The sequence below is a fragment of the Balaenoptera musculus genome, chromosome 7 (genome assembly GCF_009873245.2).
Source record: "Balaenoptera musculus isolate JJ_BM4_2016_0621 chromosome 7, mBalMus1.pri.v3, whole genome shotgun sequence".
Classification (NCBI taxonomy): domain Eukaryota; kingdom Metazoa; phylum Chordata; class Mammalia; order Artiodactyla; family Balaenopteridae; genus Balaenoptera; species Balaenoptera musculus.
The window spans coordinates 110,017,671-110,030,222 of record NC_045791.1 but is presented as its reverse complement, the minus strand read 5'-3'; the positions used below and the strand labels follow the sequence as shown (position 1 = coordinate 110,030,222).

Sequence of the window (12,552 nt, the reverse complement as noted above, 5' to 3'; positions counted from 1 at the left end):
TTGAAGAGACTATCCTGCCCCCATTGTGTAGCCTTGGTACACTTATAGAAGCTTATTTGACCATATACTTGAGGGTTTGTTTCTCGGATCTTTATTTTATTCCATTGGTTGACATGTTTGTCTTTATTCCAGTCCCATATTGTTTTGATTACTGTAGCTTTGTAATATGATTTGAAATCAGGAATATGAGGTCTCCAGCTCTATTGTTCCTTTCCCAAGTTTGCTTTGGCTCTTCTGGGTCCTTTGAAATTCCGTATGCATTTTAGGATTTGTTTTTCTATTTCTACCAAAAAATGCCCCAGAGAGAGAGGTTTTTGATTTTTATTTATACTGATGATGATTACTTTTTCATGCTGTAATTCCCAAGGCCGCCTTCTTAATCTTCAAACCCTAACAATGAACTGTAAATTATGATGGTAACCCAATTTCTGCAGATGAAAATATTTAGGTTTCTTAAACCAAATGGGATTTCTCGCTTGACTGTAGTCTATAGTACATAATTTTCAATATCAAATAGTACTTCTTGAAACTAAGGGCAAGAAAAAGTAACCAATAATTTTGACCAGCATGCCCCTCCTCTCTAATGCTGTTACCCAAGGCTCTGACCAGGGAACCCCTGCCAAGTCTGGGTAAGGGTAAGAATAATCGTTGATACACATGCACAGCTGTAGCCAGGACCAGCTCCAGAATCTGTGGGCTCGATTCAAAATGAACATGAAGGGTCCTTGTCCAAAAGTTATTAAGAATTTTAAGACAGCAACAACAAATCATTAAATCAAGCATGGGGTCTAGTGGGTCTGTACAGGTCATATACCCAAGACCTAAGAAAGAGTTGGGGGAAACCAGAGCCTTGGATCAAGGGGAAGAGAAAAGAGGTGATGTCCTGCAAGGGGACCTAAGCTCAGATGGAGAAGACCTAGGCCAGTTCTCTGGAGGGTCATAAGGAAGAGCCCAGACCCTCAAGCTGCTCTCACTGGAGATTGGGGGGTGAAGATGCTGACCTGAGGATTTGGTGTGGGTCAGGGTGCTTTCAGATGTGGCATGGGGAGAAGGTGGTGTTTGCTTGAAGGGAAAAGTGATGGTGACACAGCCTACTGCGCCCATCCAGACTTGAGCCAGGCTGGCTGGAAGACACAGACCTACTAGAGAATGGACTTGAGGATATGGGGAGGGGGAAGGGTAAGCTGTGACAAAGTGAGAGAGTGGCATGGACATATATACACTACCAAATGTAAAACAGATAGCTAGTGGGAAGCAGCCACATAGCACAGGGAGATCAGCTCGGTGCTTTGTGACCACCTAGAGGGGTGGGATAGGGAGGGTGGGAGGGAGGGAGACGCAAGAGGGAAGAGATATGGGAACATATGTATATGTATAACTGATTCACTTTCTTATAAAGCAGAAACTAACACACCATTGTAAAGCAATTATACTCCAGTAAAGATGTTAAAAAAAAAAAATTTGCATGGGAGACCACGCTATGTGGCCGTCAGCCCTCATGACTGGCTTCAGTCTTGCTAATTCAGTATCCCAGGGTGTGCTCCATCCTGCGATTGGAGTTGGACACACAGCAGGTTTTTGTTGGAGGGAAAGTGCTAAATATTAACAGAGAATGAGGGCAAGATTCAAAATGGTCCCAGCTGCCATGGTTGTTTTTGCACACGTTGTGATTTGGACGAAACCCGTTCCCTCCCTGAACGAAGCTTCCCTGCGGGATTCCTTTAGACACGATTGACAGTTAGGCTGGGCGTCACCAACCTGCTCCTTTGTGCCTCTGAGCACTTTCTCTCCTGACCCTTTTTCATTCTGCCATTTGTTTCGTGATATACTATTTTTGCCTGCCTCAATTTGAGAGGAAAAAATGTTGAACTGCACAATTTTTAGCTATGGCCAAAGTCCTACAATCACTAGATTCAAAGATTCTCCTGTCTATGTTTAGTCAAAACTATTTTTCATAAAAGGGATAAATCCTTGATTCATTCGTTAGTAATCGGAGAGTCAAGACCTGATCATTCTCCTTTGTCCTGTTTTCTCTTGTAGGTTCTCACTTGGTGCTTAGACAAAATCAAAATGAGGAAGCATCGGCATTTGCCTTTCGTGGTCACCTTTTGCCTTTTTTTCTCAGGCTTTTCCTTTACTCGTGCACAACAACAAGCAGGTAAGATCCAGAAACATCTCTTCATTTCATTAAAAGGAACAGTATTCTCTGATTTTAGATCTTACACATCATGTGCTGAATATAGAGCTTAGATAAGCTTTGAAGAGATAACCAAGCCATTGACTACAGGATGTTCATTTATTTTACAGACTTTTTGCTCCTCTTTATCCAGTGAGAGAGAGATTCTTTTTACTGAAACTTGGGTTTGATATCTTGGCGGTGGTTGGCAAGTGGTTGGTTTTTACCTTGGGTGTGAGCAGGAAGTTTGTGTCAAAAATATTTTACCATCTGAAGAGCTTTTCCACATTTCTCGCACTGGTTGATGTCTGAGCACATAAAACCCAGAGAAGACAATGGTTGAGAGTAAAAAATTAATTTTCCCTGACAAAAACAAACACAAATGTCACCATTTCTTTCTCACTCTGGACAGGAAAAGACATTTTTCATCTAGAATCATCAAATCTTTAAAATATCAGTTTCCCCAAACTACTTAAAAATAGATCCCCCCCCCAAAAAAAAATAGATCCCAACCAATCCTATTAAGAACTTGCTCACAGAGTTTTAGAAAAATGAGAAATGGTTCATGTATTGTGAGCTGGGAAGGATTGACTTGGGTCCCTCTCCTTTGCTTGGAGAGCTGAGCTTCTGATGGAGATTCTCCCTCCAGACCTGGTAGTTCTTAGATGGTGGCCTGGTGAGGACCACCTCAATGCCAGGGGAGCATGGGTTGGGGCATTGGGTCAGCCCCAGGTGAGTAGAGTCCAGGGGCCTGCTGTGTGCAGCCAGCCTGGCCCAGTGCAGAAGGGCACTTCCCAGCCACCCACAGCCTGGAACTTTGAGTCTCCTGCTCCTACTTTTGACAGAGAACTGGATTCATCTTTGAAAGAGATGAATACTGTTCAGCATCTAAGAGGGCTTCGATGGCTCTGAAAATGTAATGACGAGTTAGGGTACCTTTCTTCATGCTAAAAAGTCTGAAAAAAATGAGACTTTGCCTTTCCCTACAGTTATACAAGTCTTCTTCACTTAAGATGTATTTATGACATTTATTTTTAGGGCAAATTACCCAAAGCATGGGAGGTAAAACAGTAGTAGATTTAGTTCAGGTAAAACAGTAGTAGATTTCAGTATTCTATCTTGTCAGGGCCAAGTTTCAGACCCAAAGCTGAGGAAGGAATTTCTAAGATGATTCTTGGTTACCTGTGATAGGATATCCTTCCCGTCCGAGCAGGTGGGTCTTGGGGTTCAAACTACCACAAAGAATCATCTAGAGTTAAAGGACACCCCAGGGAATGTTTCTCCCCATTGTGGAACCTGCTACTGGTCCATGTATGGCAGTCATTGCATATGGAACTTGGCCCAGTGACTGGGCACCGGCAGCTGTTGGGTCCATGTGTCCAGGTCCCTGTTTCTCAGGTAAGTCAGCGTCCCCGCCTGTTTCACACATGAGGTGTAAATTATTTAGTAACAACACAGTGGAAACTGAATGAGTTGAGGAAGGCTTTGCATTGATGGGAAGTCATTTCTTGAACAGGAGAAACATCTAAACCAATGTCTTTTTTAAAAGATGTCACAAATGGCGCTGCTGCCGATATAATATTTCTAGTGGATTCCTCTTGGAGCATGGGAAAGGAACATTTCCAACTTGTTCGAGAGTTTCTATATGATGTTATAAAATCTTTAGCTGTGGGAGAAAATGATTTCCGTTTTGCTCTGGTCTGGTTCAACGGCAGCCCACATACCGAGTTCCTGTTAAATACTTATCGTTCTAAACAAGAAGTCCTCTCCCATGTTTCCAACATGTCTTATACTGGGGGAAGCAATCAGACTGGAAAAGGATTAGAATACGTAATGCAAAATCACCTCACTGAGGCTGCTGGAAGCCGGGCCAGTGATGGAGTCCCTCAGGTTATTGTAGTGTTAACCGATAGACACTCAAAGGATGCCCTTGCTCTGCCTTCAGCGGAACTTAAATCTGCTGATGTTAAAGTGTTTGCAATTGGAGTTGAGGATGCAGATGAAGGAGCGTTAAAAGAAATAGCAAGTGAACCGCTCAATATGCATATTTTCAACCTAGAGAATTTTACCCACTTCATGACATAGTAGGAAACTTAGTGGCCTGTGTGCTTTCATCCATGACTCCAGAAAGGGCTGGAGGCACAGAGACCCTTAAAGACATCACAGGTAATGGCAACATCGCCAAGCTGCTGCCTGCCTCGCTCTTCTTTGGAGATAAGCTTGGCAACCGCTGGCGTTAAGGCAATATTATGGCTAAAAGATGGTGGGCGGATTAGGGAAGAGATGCCTGTTCACAGGTCTAAAAACAAAGGTTTGAATATTCTCTGTAGTCTCCTTCCAAAACAGAGCAATTCACCTATCTTCAAGAGGAATTCTTTGCTTTTGAGACAATTAATATTCTAACTCTAAAAAAGCACATCCTGATATCATGACCCCACAAGAAGTTGCTTCTATCTTCCTTGGACAAGACAGACTCAGCGTAGCTGGGCAGGCATCTAACAAAAATCCCTTCATTGTTCCTGGGATAGAGAGCCCGTTTCCTTTAAGGAAAGCTGAAAGAGCTTGAGTGGAGGGGGAAGGGGGGGGTTCCACTTTTGGGTCCAGTGAAGCAACATGCAGAGCTCCTCTCTTTGACTCTATGGGATTTATTTCAGAGATTTGATGGAATTAGAATTGTGAGAAGCCTTAGAGATGATCCAGTCCAAATTTCTTTTGAAGAAATTGAGTTTTAGAGCTGGAGGCCCTTACATGTTGGCTCTGGAGTGGGTTTTCTCACTTCTCCTCCATGCTGTCACCATGGTTGTGCCCATAGAGATGCTTCTGATTCCAATGGTCCTTTTCAGTGCCACTCTGGAAGTATTGATGATGCAGCGACTTTACATGGATGTGTTCGTGCATGGTGACGTGCATGGAACTAATTGCCTGGCAAGTCACTTAACCAGTCACACCTATTAGCTCTCTTGCCAGTGCTAAGTGCCAAAAGACTGATAGGGAAGAAATTCCACAGGTAAATTTCAAATGTATTGCACCACAGCAATTCTGACCAGGGTTAGGCTTCCTCATCAGCGACGGGCAGGACAGAGGGACCTCCCTATGTCACAAAATGAGTCCATGTCGCCAACTGACAGTGGGTAGCAGAGAATTCTAGGAGAATGGGCAGAAAGCTAGGGTGGAGTCAAGGGCCTCAAGGGAGAGATGAGCTCCAGAAGGAGAGACGTGTGTCCCCCAAGATGAAGGGAAAGGAGGAGAAAGGGATCATATTTCTAAGATATTGAGGTGGAAAGGGGAGAGGTTGAGAGTGTTCAGGTTGAGTTGGCATCAATCATCCAATAAGAGAGGATGACAGAGGGAGAGAAGCAGTGGTGCTTGGGAGCTTGGAGGTATCGAAGTTATTTTTGAACAGCTGCAACAGGGCTATGAGGAAAGGATCAGAAAACGTTCAAGAAGCAACTGCTGACTTGCAGTGATGTTCAGTTGTTGTCAGAGACCACAGCCTGGGGTCTTGTCCATGAGCGTGGCTCCCTGGTGTTCTGAAGGTATCTCAGGCACTCTTGGAAGAAAAAAGTTACCAGGTTGGAGCTTGCAAAGAGAGGATGGTAGAGAGGCAAGAAGATCTTCTTGGGAAGGAAATTTACCATTGTTAAGATGGTAGCTAGTAAATTCCTGAAATAGCCCGCCCTGGGGACCTGGCTGGGCGGGGAAGAAGATGAGAGCTGGAAGGGGCTGGGAGACTTCTGGAAAGCCAGAGGAGCAGGGGCCAGGATGAGGGGGAAGAGACCTAGAGGCAGTTGAGGAGGAGTCCAGAGAAAGGCTTTCTGGATTATGATCAGAATAATGGTGTTTTTTAGGCAAATAGTACTAGACATCAGTTTTTCATAAGAGAGATTCAGAAAACGAGGAGTGGGGAGCAAGATGAGTAGATGTCATTAGATAGGAGCCGGGCAGGCAGATCATGGTTATGAGAAGGGTTTCAGGACTAACCAACCCCAAGGTGTTTCAGGAGATTGTTCATAAAATGGTTTCCCCAGTGGTTATCCGTGATTTCAGCTTTGATAGGGATGGGCGGGCTCATTACCCTACCAGTGGTTCTACTTCTAATAGAGAGGCGTGAGGCACAGTCTGGATTATTTGCATTAAACCTGAATAGCATTCCCTACTTCAAATGATGTGTCTCACCTCTGCATTATGACACTAGTGTCGATCCTGCCAATTACAGGAAAAGAAGCTGGACCCTGAGAGCACCCCAAACCAGGCACTGCAGTTTACAAGGAGGTTACAAGATGGCAGCTCTAATGACCTTTTCCATTTGCTACAATGTTCTCAGCATCAATAATTCACTAATCATTGCCTTTCTGAATATAGGGAGAATAACTCATCCATGTCAAAAAAATGAAAGGGATCAGGAGAGAAATGGAACATCTTCTCTTTATTGGTGTTTTGGCCAATTTAGGAAAAAGGGTGAATGAGTTTGCCATTATGTTTAACAATTATATAAATGGATAAATGATTAGATTACCATATGAATGCTAAATGAGCCTGTCAACATAGTCTGTTTCCACACAGATGACAAAACCTTTGTTTTTATGCCAAGAAAGCATCTCTGTCTTCTAGTGTCCAAGCCACTAGCAGCACCAGGGTGGAATATTAATCCATTTATGTTGTCTTTTCTAATTAACTTCACGCTGCAATTCTGCCAGTATCATGTCCCACTGCATGTTCCACAGCAAAAAAAATAAAATAATAAAAATTCTCTGCTTATAGTCGTTGGGAAAGGTAGTCAGGAAGGCATTATGGAGCTTGCTAATAAGTTAGGGCCATTTCTTTCCGTTTCCTGCCCACTAGGTAGGTAACTTTTTCCCATGAATATATATATGAGGGTCACTGTTCTAAATGAACTGTACTCAAGTAATCCCTGAAAGTTGTGTTTTTTAAAATCCCTTTTATCAATGGATATAAAATACAAAAGCTTTACTAAAGCAAAAGCTAAAGTTGACCTATATATCAGTGAGGATGAGCTTTCTTTTCTTTGCAAAATATAAAGATTTAGAAAACTCGCAAAACCTATCTGCAGTTTTGTGTTTGCATAGGAAATACAAATGTGATCTTTTAAATTTTGCTTGAAAAAAGGAAGCATCCCATGAGCTAAGGAAAGCATTGTGCCCACACCAATGTGCTCAGGAAAGTAGTGTTTCCAACGATGTTGAAGGAACCTATGATTTTTCCATGGATGTTTCGAAACTTTTCCATAGAAAATGCCACAGATGGTGTGATACGTGAGCCATAGAAGCAGAAAACCAGACAACTTCACATTTTAAATTTTAGAAAGATCTGATTCCTCTTAGAGTTAATATTGATCCCTGGTATGCCTTGCTGTACACAAGGACCGGTGTCTCTTGTGTCTGTCTGAGGCTTCGGCTCTCCTGGATAACAGCATGCCCTTGTGTGTCCCATCATTGTGTGCATAAGAGGACAACGTGGTTTTTTCAGTGATGACAAATTATCCAACATTTTTCTATGACCTGCTGCGGTTCAGCTTTTTAGAAGAGCAATAATCAAGGGTTTTCCCTCAGTGTTTGTTTATTTTATTTATTTTATTGTGAACCGTAGTCAAAAAGTAAGTAAGAAATTAATAAGGAATGAGTCATCTGTGATTTAGGGATCTTTCTTCTTTTATTGATCTTAGGTTCAGAATTAGTCCTTCCTTTAAAGGTCTCGGTTTGCTGAGTGAGGGGCAAATCTTCCTTTGTTCCTCAGGGTCATTGGTTTAGGCCTGGGAAGTGCTGAGGAATTTTGTGGTATGGTTTGCTGAGCCTGGAGCTCCCGGCACCATGTGGGCTATTTCTATGGCTTGGAACATAATTCACACTGCTGGCACCGCACCCTCCCATAAGATCCTTCAGGAACCCTATGGTTTGGTTAAAGAGTAGCAAATGCTTTGGAATTCTTAGCAAATGCTAAGTTAATATCTTATAAAACCTTATAAGATATTTTCACATTAGTATCTTTCCCTATGAAAGGAATTCCTCTGCAAAATTGTTGTTAGGGGTTTCATGTATGTAAGGGGAGAAAGAGAGCAGTTCTGATTCCAGTAATCCCAATTGCAGCCATCCTTGGCTCAGATTACCCAAGGGGAGAGCTTGGGTAAGAATATCATTTCACTATAGCAAAATTCCTTAATTTCATGAGACAAGATTTGTATCCTGTTTCCATTGTGGAAATAAAAGCAATTTTGTCGGTACCAGGAAAAATTAATTTTACATATAAAATGTTCACTGCCATTAAAAATATCAGAATGAATGATTGTTCATATAATATTACAATTATACTCCAAACATAGCTTCCTAAAATCCAGAATATAAATACCATATATGCTCACATAAAATCTCTTCCTATTCCTAACACACACTTAAGTTATTAAAATATATTTGCTAGAATAATTTTGCTTTCCATATTGTTTAAATCAGCCTGATTTAAACATTCTAGCAGATGAGCCTTTGAAATATTCCACCCAGGTTCGTAGTTTATTGATTGCCATTCCTTGCTCAGTGCTTCTGTGAAACTCCCATTCTCAGTAACAGAATGGAAGTGTCATGTTTGCCATTGTGGGGAGAAAAGAGATCTTGGTCAGCCTTTTTATGTCCATTTGTATAACTCCAGAGCTAATTCTGATTCAGGGTTTACTAGATGCCCATGGTCCTGCCAGGCACTCGGTCTAGGATGTCATAAAAATAAGGTTGGATAATTATGTCATGACTGGTTTCATATCACTCTGCTTAACATTGTTCTGCATTGTGTGATTGAATATAGAGGCAATGGCAAAAATAAATGAAGAAAACATTTAGCTGAATCCCAGACTTGCATTTGAGTTTCACGCAACTAAACGTCATTTGAGAAACGAAAATCAAACCAAAATAGATCAGAGTATTTTTGAATCAAAACTGTAAATGTTGTGTGAGTTCTTCTTTTCATATTCCCAAAGTGGTAGATACACAGCCATTTTGGTTTTTAAAGTAAAAAAGAAGGAACAACATTTGCTCAAGGAATCAAGTGTTTAACATACTGGGGTGATGAATCACCAAGCCCTAAATCTGGGATTCTGTTTTGTGCTGTGGATTTGGACAAAGAAAATTCTTATAATGACTTGAGGATTATAAGAGAAATGTCCTCAAATTAGAAATCATCTTTGGACCTTTGTTAATATACTCCTTTACTTTCTCCTGTAGGTATGGTAATGCATACTTCCATGCAACTACAGTTCCCTCCAAATTTAGTAGAAAATTTCAGAATATACCCAGAAGTTGAATATGTTTTGAAATTTGACTACAAAGATGGCACAGAAGAAAATTTGATATTAAATGCCCCTACTTAACACCATCATTTCTGTTAAGAAGTTGCCTCTTATCCATTCAGAATGCAGAACTAAAAGAGAATTTCACATTCCTTAATCAACATGTGTTTTGTTTGTCCATATTTCGTGTTTCTTATTGGTTTCCCAAGAAACATGTCAGATCACTGAACGGTGCATGTGGTCACTTGTTCTAATGCTTTCACATTTTTTGCATTTCTCTCTTTTAAAGCACAAGACTCTGCTGACATTATTTTCCTAATTGATGGATCAAACAACACCGGAAGTGTCAATTTCGCAGTCATTCGCGACTTCCTTGTAAATCTCCTTGAGAGACTCTCAGTTGGAACTCAGCAGATCCAAGTGGGGGTGGTCCAGTATAGCGATGAGCCCAGAACCATGTTCTCCTTAAACAGCTATTCCACCAAGGCTCAGGTTCTGGACGCAGTGCAAGCCCTGGGGTTCATCGGTGGGGAGTTGGCCAATGTCGGCCTTGCCCTTGATTTTGTGGTGGAGAATCACTTCACCGGGGCAGGGGGCAGCCGAGTGGAGGAAGGGGTTCCCCAGGTGCTGGTCCTCATAAGTGCTGGGCCTTCTAGTGATGAAATCCGAGACGCGGTCATAGCACTGAAGCAGGCTAGTGTTTTCTCGTTTGGCCTCGGAGCCCTGGCCGCCTCCAAGGCAGAGCTTCAGCACATAGCTACCAATGACAACTTGGTGTTTACTGTCCCGGAATTCCGTAGCTTTGGGGACGTCCAGGAGCAATTACTGCCGTACATTGTTGGCGTGGCCCAAAGGCACATTGTCTTGCAACCGCCAACCATTGTCACCCAAGGTACGTATGCTTTTCTCACCATCTGTGTGGTAGTGGGGTGTCTGTGTGTGGTTTTGTAGAAGTCAGGGGGGCACCTTGCAGAATGATTTGCCTCGGGAGAACCTGTAAGTACCCACAGCCGAGTCCTTCCAAGATGAGCTAGTTATTGGATGTGGTGTCTGTGACGGTTGCAGTGTTCCAAAAAACCCAGAGATCTGAGATGGAGTGGAAAGTTCTTGTTAGAGCATGAGTTGTCAAGAAGTGTGCTTTTAAGGCTAATTCAACAAACCTGGTACGTTGAGGTTATTAAACATCGTCGTATGACCTACTTATAATGCAGTCATCCTAAAAATGGATCTCAGGGGATCATTACGGTTCCGAGACAGTTACTCCAGGATAATGGCATTGAGCTCTAAAAATCAGCCCGTTAGAGTGTGCTGACATGTGAGAACTGTCTCCCCAAAATCAGTTTTGTGATGCGAAGCAGGAGTGGCATTTCTGGAGGTAAGAAATAACACAGCACTCACTTGGGGGGATGTTTATGAAAACCTTGTTTCCTGTGTTTACTGAATTGTAGGGTAGCTCTGTTGACGGAGCGATTATACACTCAGATGGGAGGCCTTTGGCAAAAGAGCCCGACTGGAGTCATTTTAAAAAAACAGATAAAACTAATCAAGTCACATAAGAAAATACATTTCATGGACATGGGAGGTGGGAAGAGTATTTAAAAATTTAAGTAAGAACCCAGTGGTGCTTGATGCTGTGGCAGGTAAAAATCTGGCAGATCCAGGTGGACCAGGTTACATCACTGGTGATCTCACCCATCCGTCAGGGATTTTATTATTAATGGTTTTAGGCATATTGCTGGGTGGGGTAAATTAAGAATTGACGCAAAATTACATCCGGAAAATTCTCTTGATATTTCCAGACTTCCCTCTGATTGGAATACAATCTATCAATATTAAGGTTTCTCTGGGCTTGCATGCTTTTGGAAACAAAAGAATGACTTCCATAGGTTTTGTAAACACTCAGGAAGCGCCACGGCTGCTGTCCGAAGAGCGGGCCTTTGGTCCTAGGTCTTATGTTAACCAGCTGTGTGATCCTGGGCAGCCCACACAGACTTTCTGGGCTCCAGTTTTTTGAAGTGATGACAAAGGATGAAAGGATATTTCTGTTCCAGGAGAAGTTTCAAGTTCATTTTTATCTATGGCAGTCCAGGCCCTTATTTCAGCTTTCCCCAGCTAACTTTCACTCCTCACTTACAAAACCGTCTTTAATCTTTGTGCTTCGTCTGTAAATATTCAACAGATATTCTTAGCTATCAGGTATGTGCTGGACACCTTGCCAAGCACTGGGGACCCAGTGCTGGTGGACCAGACTGATGTGGCCGCTGGCTCGTTGCAGTATAATGGGAAGATAGATCACAAAAACGTGAACCAACGACCAGAAAACTACTCCCAGAGCGTGACAGATGAGGACGATAAAGGGGGCTGTCGTGGAAAGAAGGGGCAAAGAGAGCTATAGGTCAGGTGGCCAGGGAAGGCTGGTGTGAGGAGCTGCAGGGCAGAAGCAGACGAGGAGTAGAAGGAACAAGGTACCAGGCGTGGCGGTCAGTCGTGCAGCACGAGGGAGCCTGGCCGCACCCAGAACTGTCGGGGGAGGCGGGGCTGGAGCTCACTGATGCCCGGAAGCCTGGAGAAGCCTCTGGTTTAGGGTGCGAGCATCACCAGCTTGGGTGAAGTCCTCCAGTGGCTTCTATTTTTTTCAGTGAAGCTGGGGGGATAGGAAGACCTGCTTTATTGGAGGTCAGAGTCCCCAAGTCACTGAGAAGAATCACCTAAGAGTAGCCTTGAGTCACCCTAAGAGGAAGGTGCAGACAGCACCAAGGAAGGGCGATGGGGGCTGGACGTTTGCTGGAGGAGATTTTGCTTGGCAACAGGAGCGTGAGAGAGAGAGGACTGCCATGGACCTGGGCTTGCCAGGGCTGCAGGGGACTTGGCATCCTGTGGGTCAATAGGGAGGTGAGGGCTGAAGTCGACTGGTTACAGGACCTTCAGGGTCCCCTTGGTAAGGGGGTTTCACACCGAGCCCCAGCAGAGCCGTGTGAAAGAGGGGAGACGGCTCTGTTGGCATCTCACAGCAGGAAGAGGAGGACTCTTACTGGAGGGGGAGGGAGGAGACAAGGTGGGGGTGAGTCAGCCCAGTGACCAGGGGATG

The 12,552-nt window shown here is 43.3% G+C and overlaps 1 protein-coding gene across 10 annotated transcripts in view; it reads left to right on the top strand.

Moving 5' to 3' along the window:
• The window catches only part of COL6A3 (collagen type VI alpha 3 chain), a 93,446-nt gene that overhangs the window by 14,583 nt on the left and 66,311 nt on the right, over nucleotides 1–12,552 (top strand). For 4 of the 10 annotated variants that reach the window (XM_036858485.1, XM_036858482.1, XM_036858483.1 and 1 more), the window contains 3 exons: nucleotides 2,041–2,158; nucleotides 4,304–4,342; nucleotides 9,754–10,356. In XM_036858485.1, the coding sequence (XP_036714380.1) occupies nucleotides 2,071–2,158; nucleotides 4,304–4,342; nucleotides 9,754–10,356 (730 nt within the window). In that variant the 5' untranslated portion in view covers nucleotides 2,041–2,070. The remainder of the gene's footprint in view (nucleotides 1–2,040; nucleotides 2,159–4,303; nucleotides 4,343–9,753; nucleotides 10,357–12,552) is intronic. The other 6 variants (XM_036858491.1, XM_036858486.1, XM_036858487.1 and 3 more) reach the window with 2 other exon arrangements.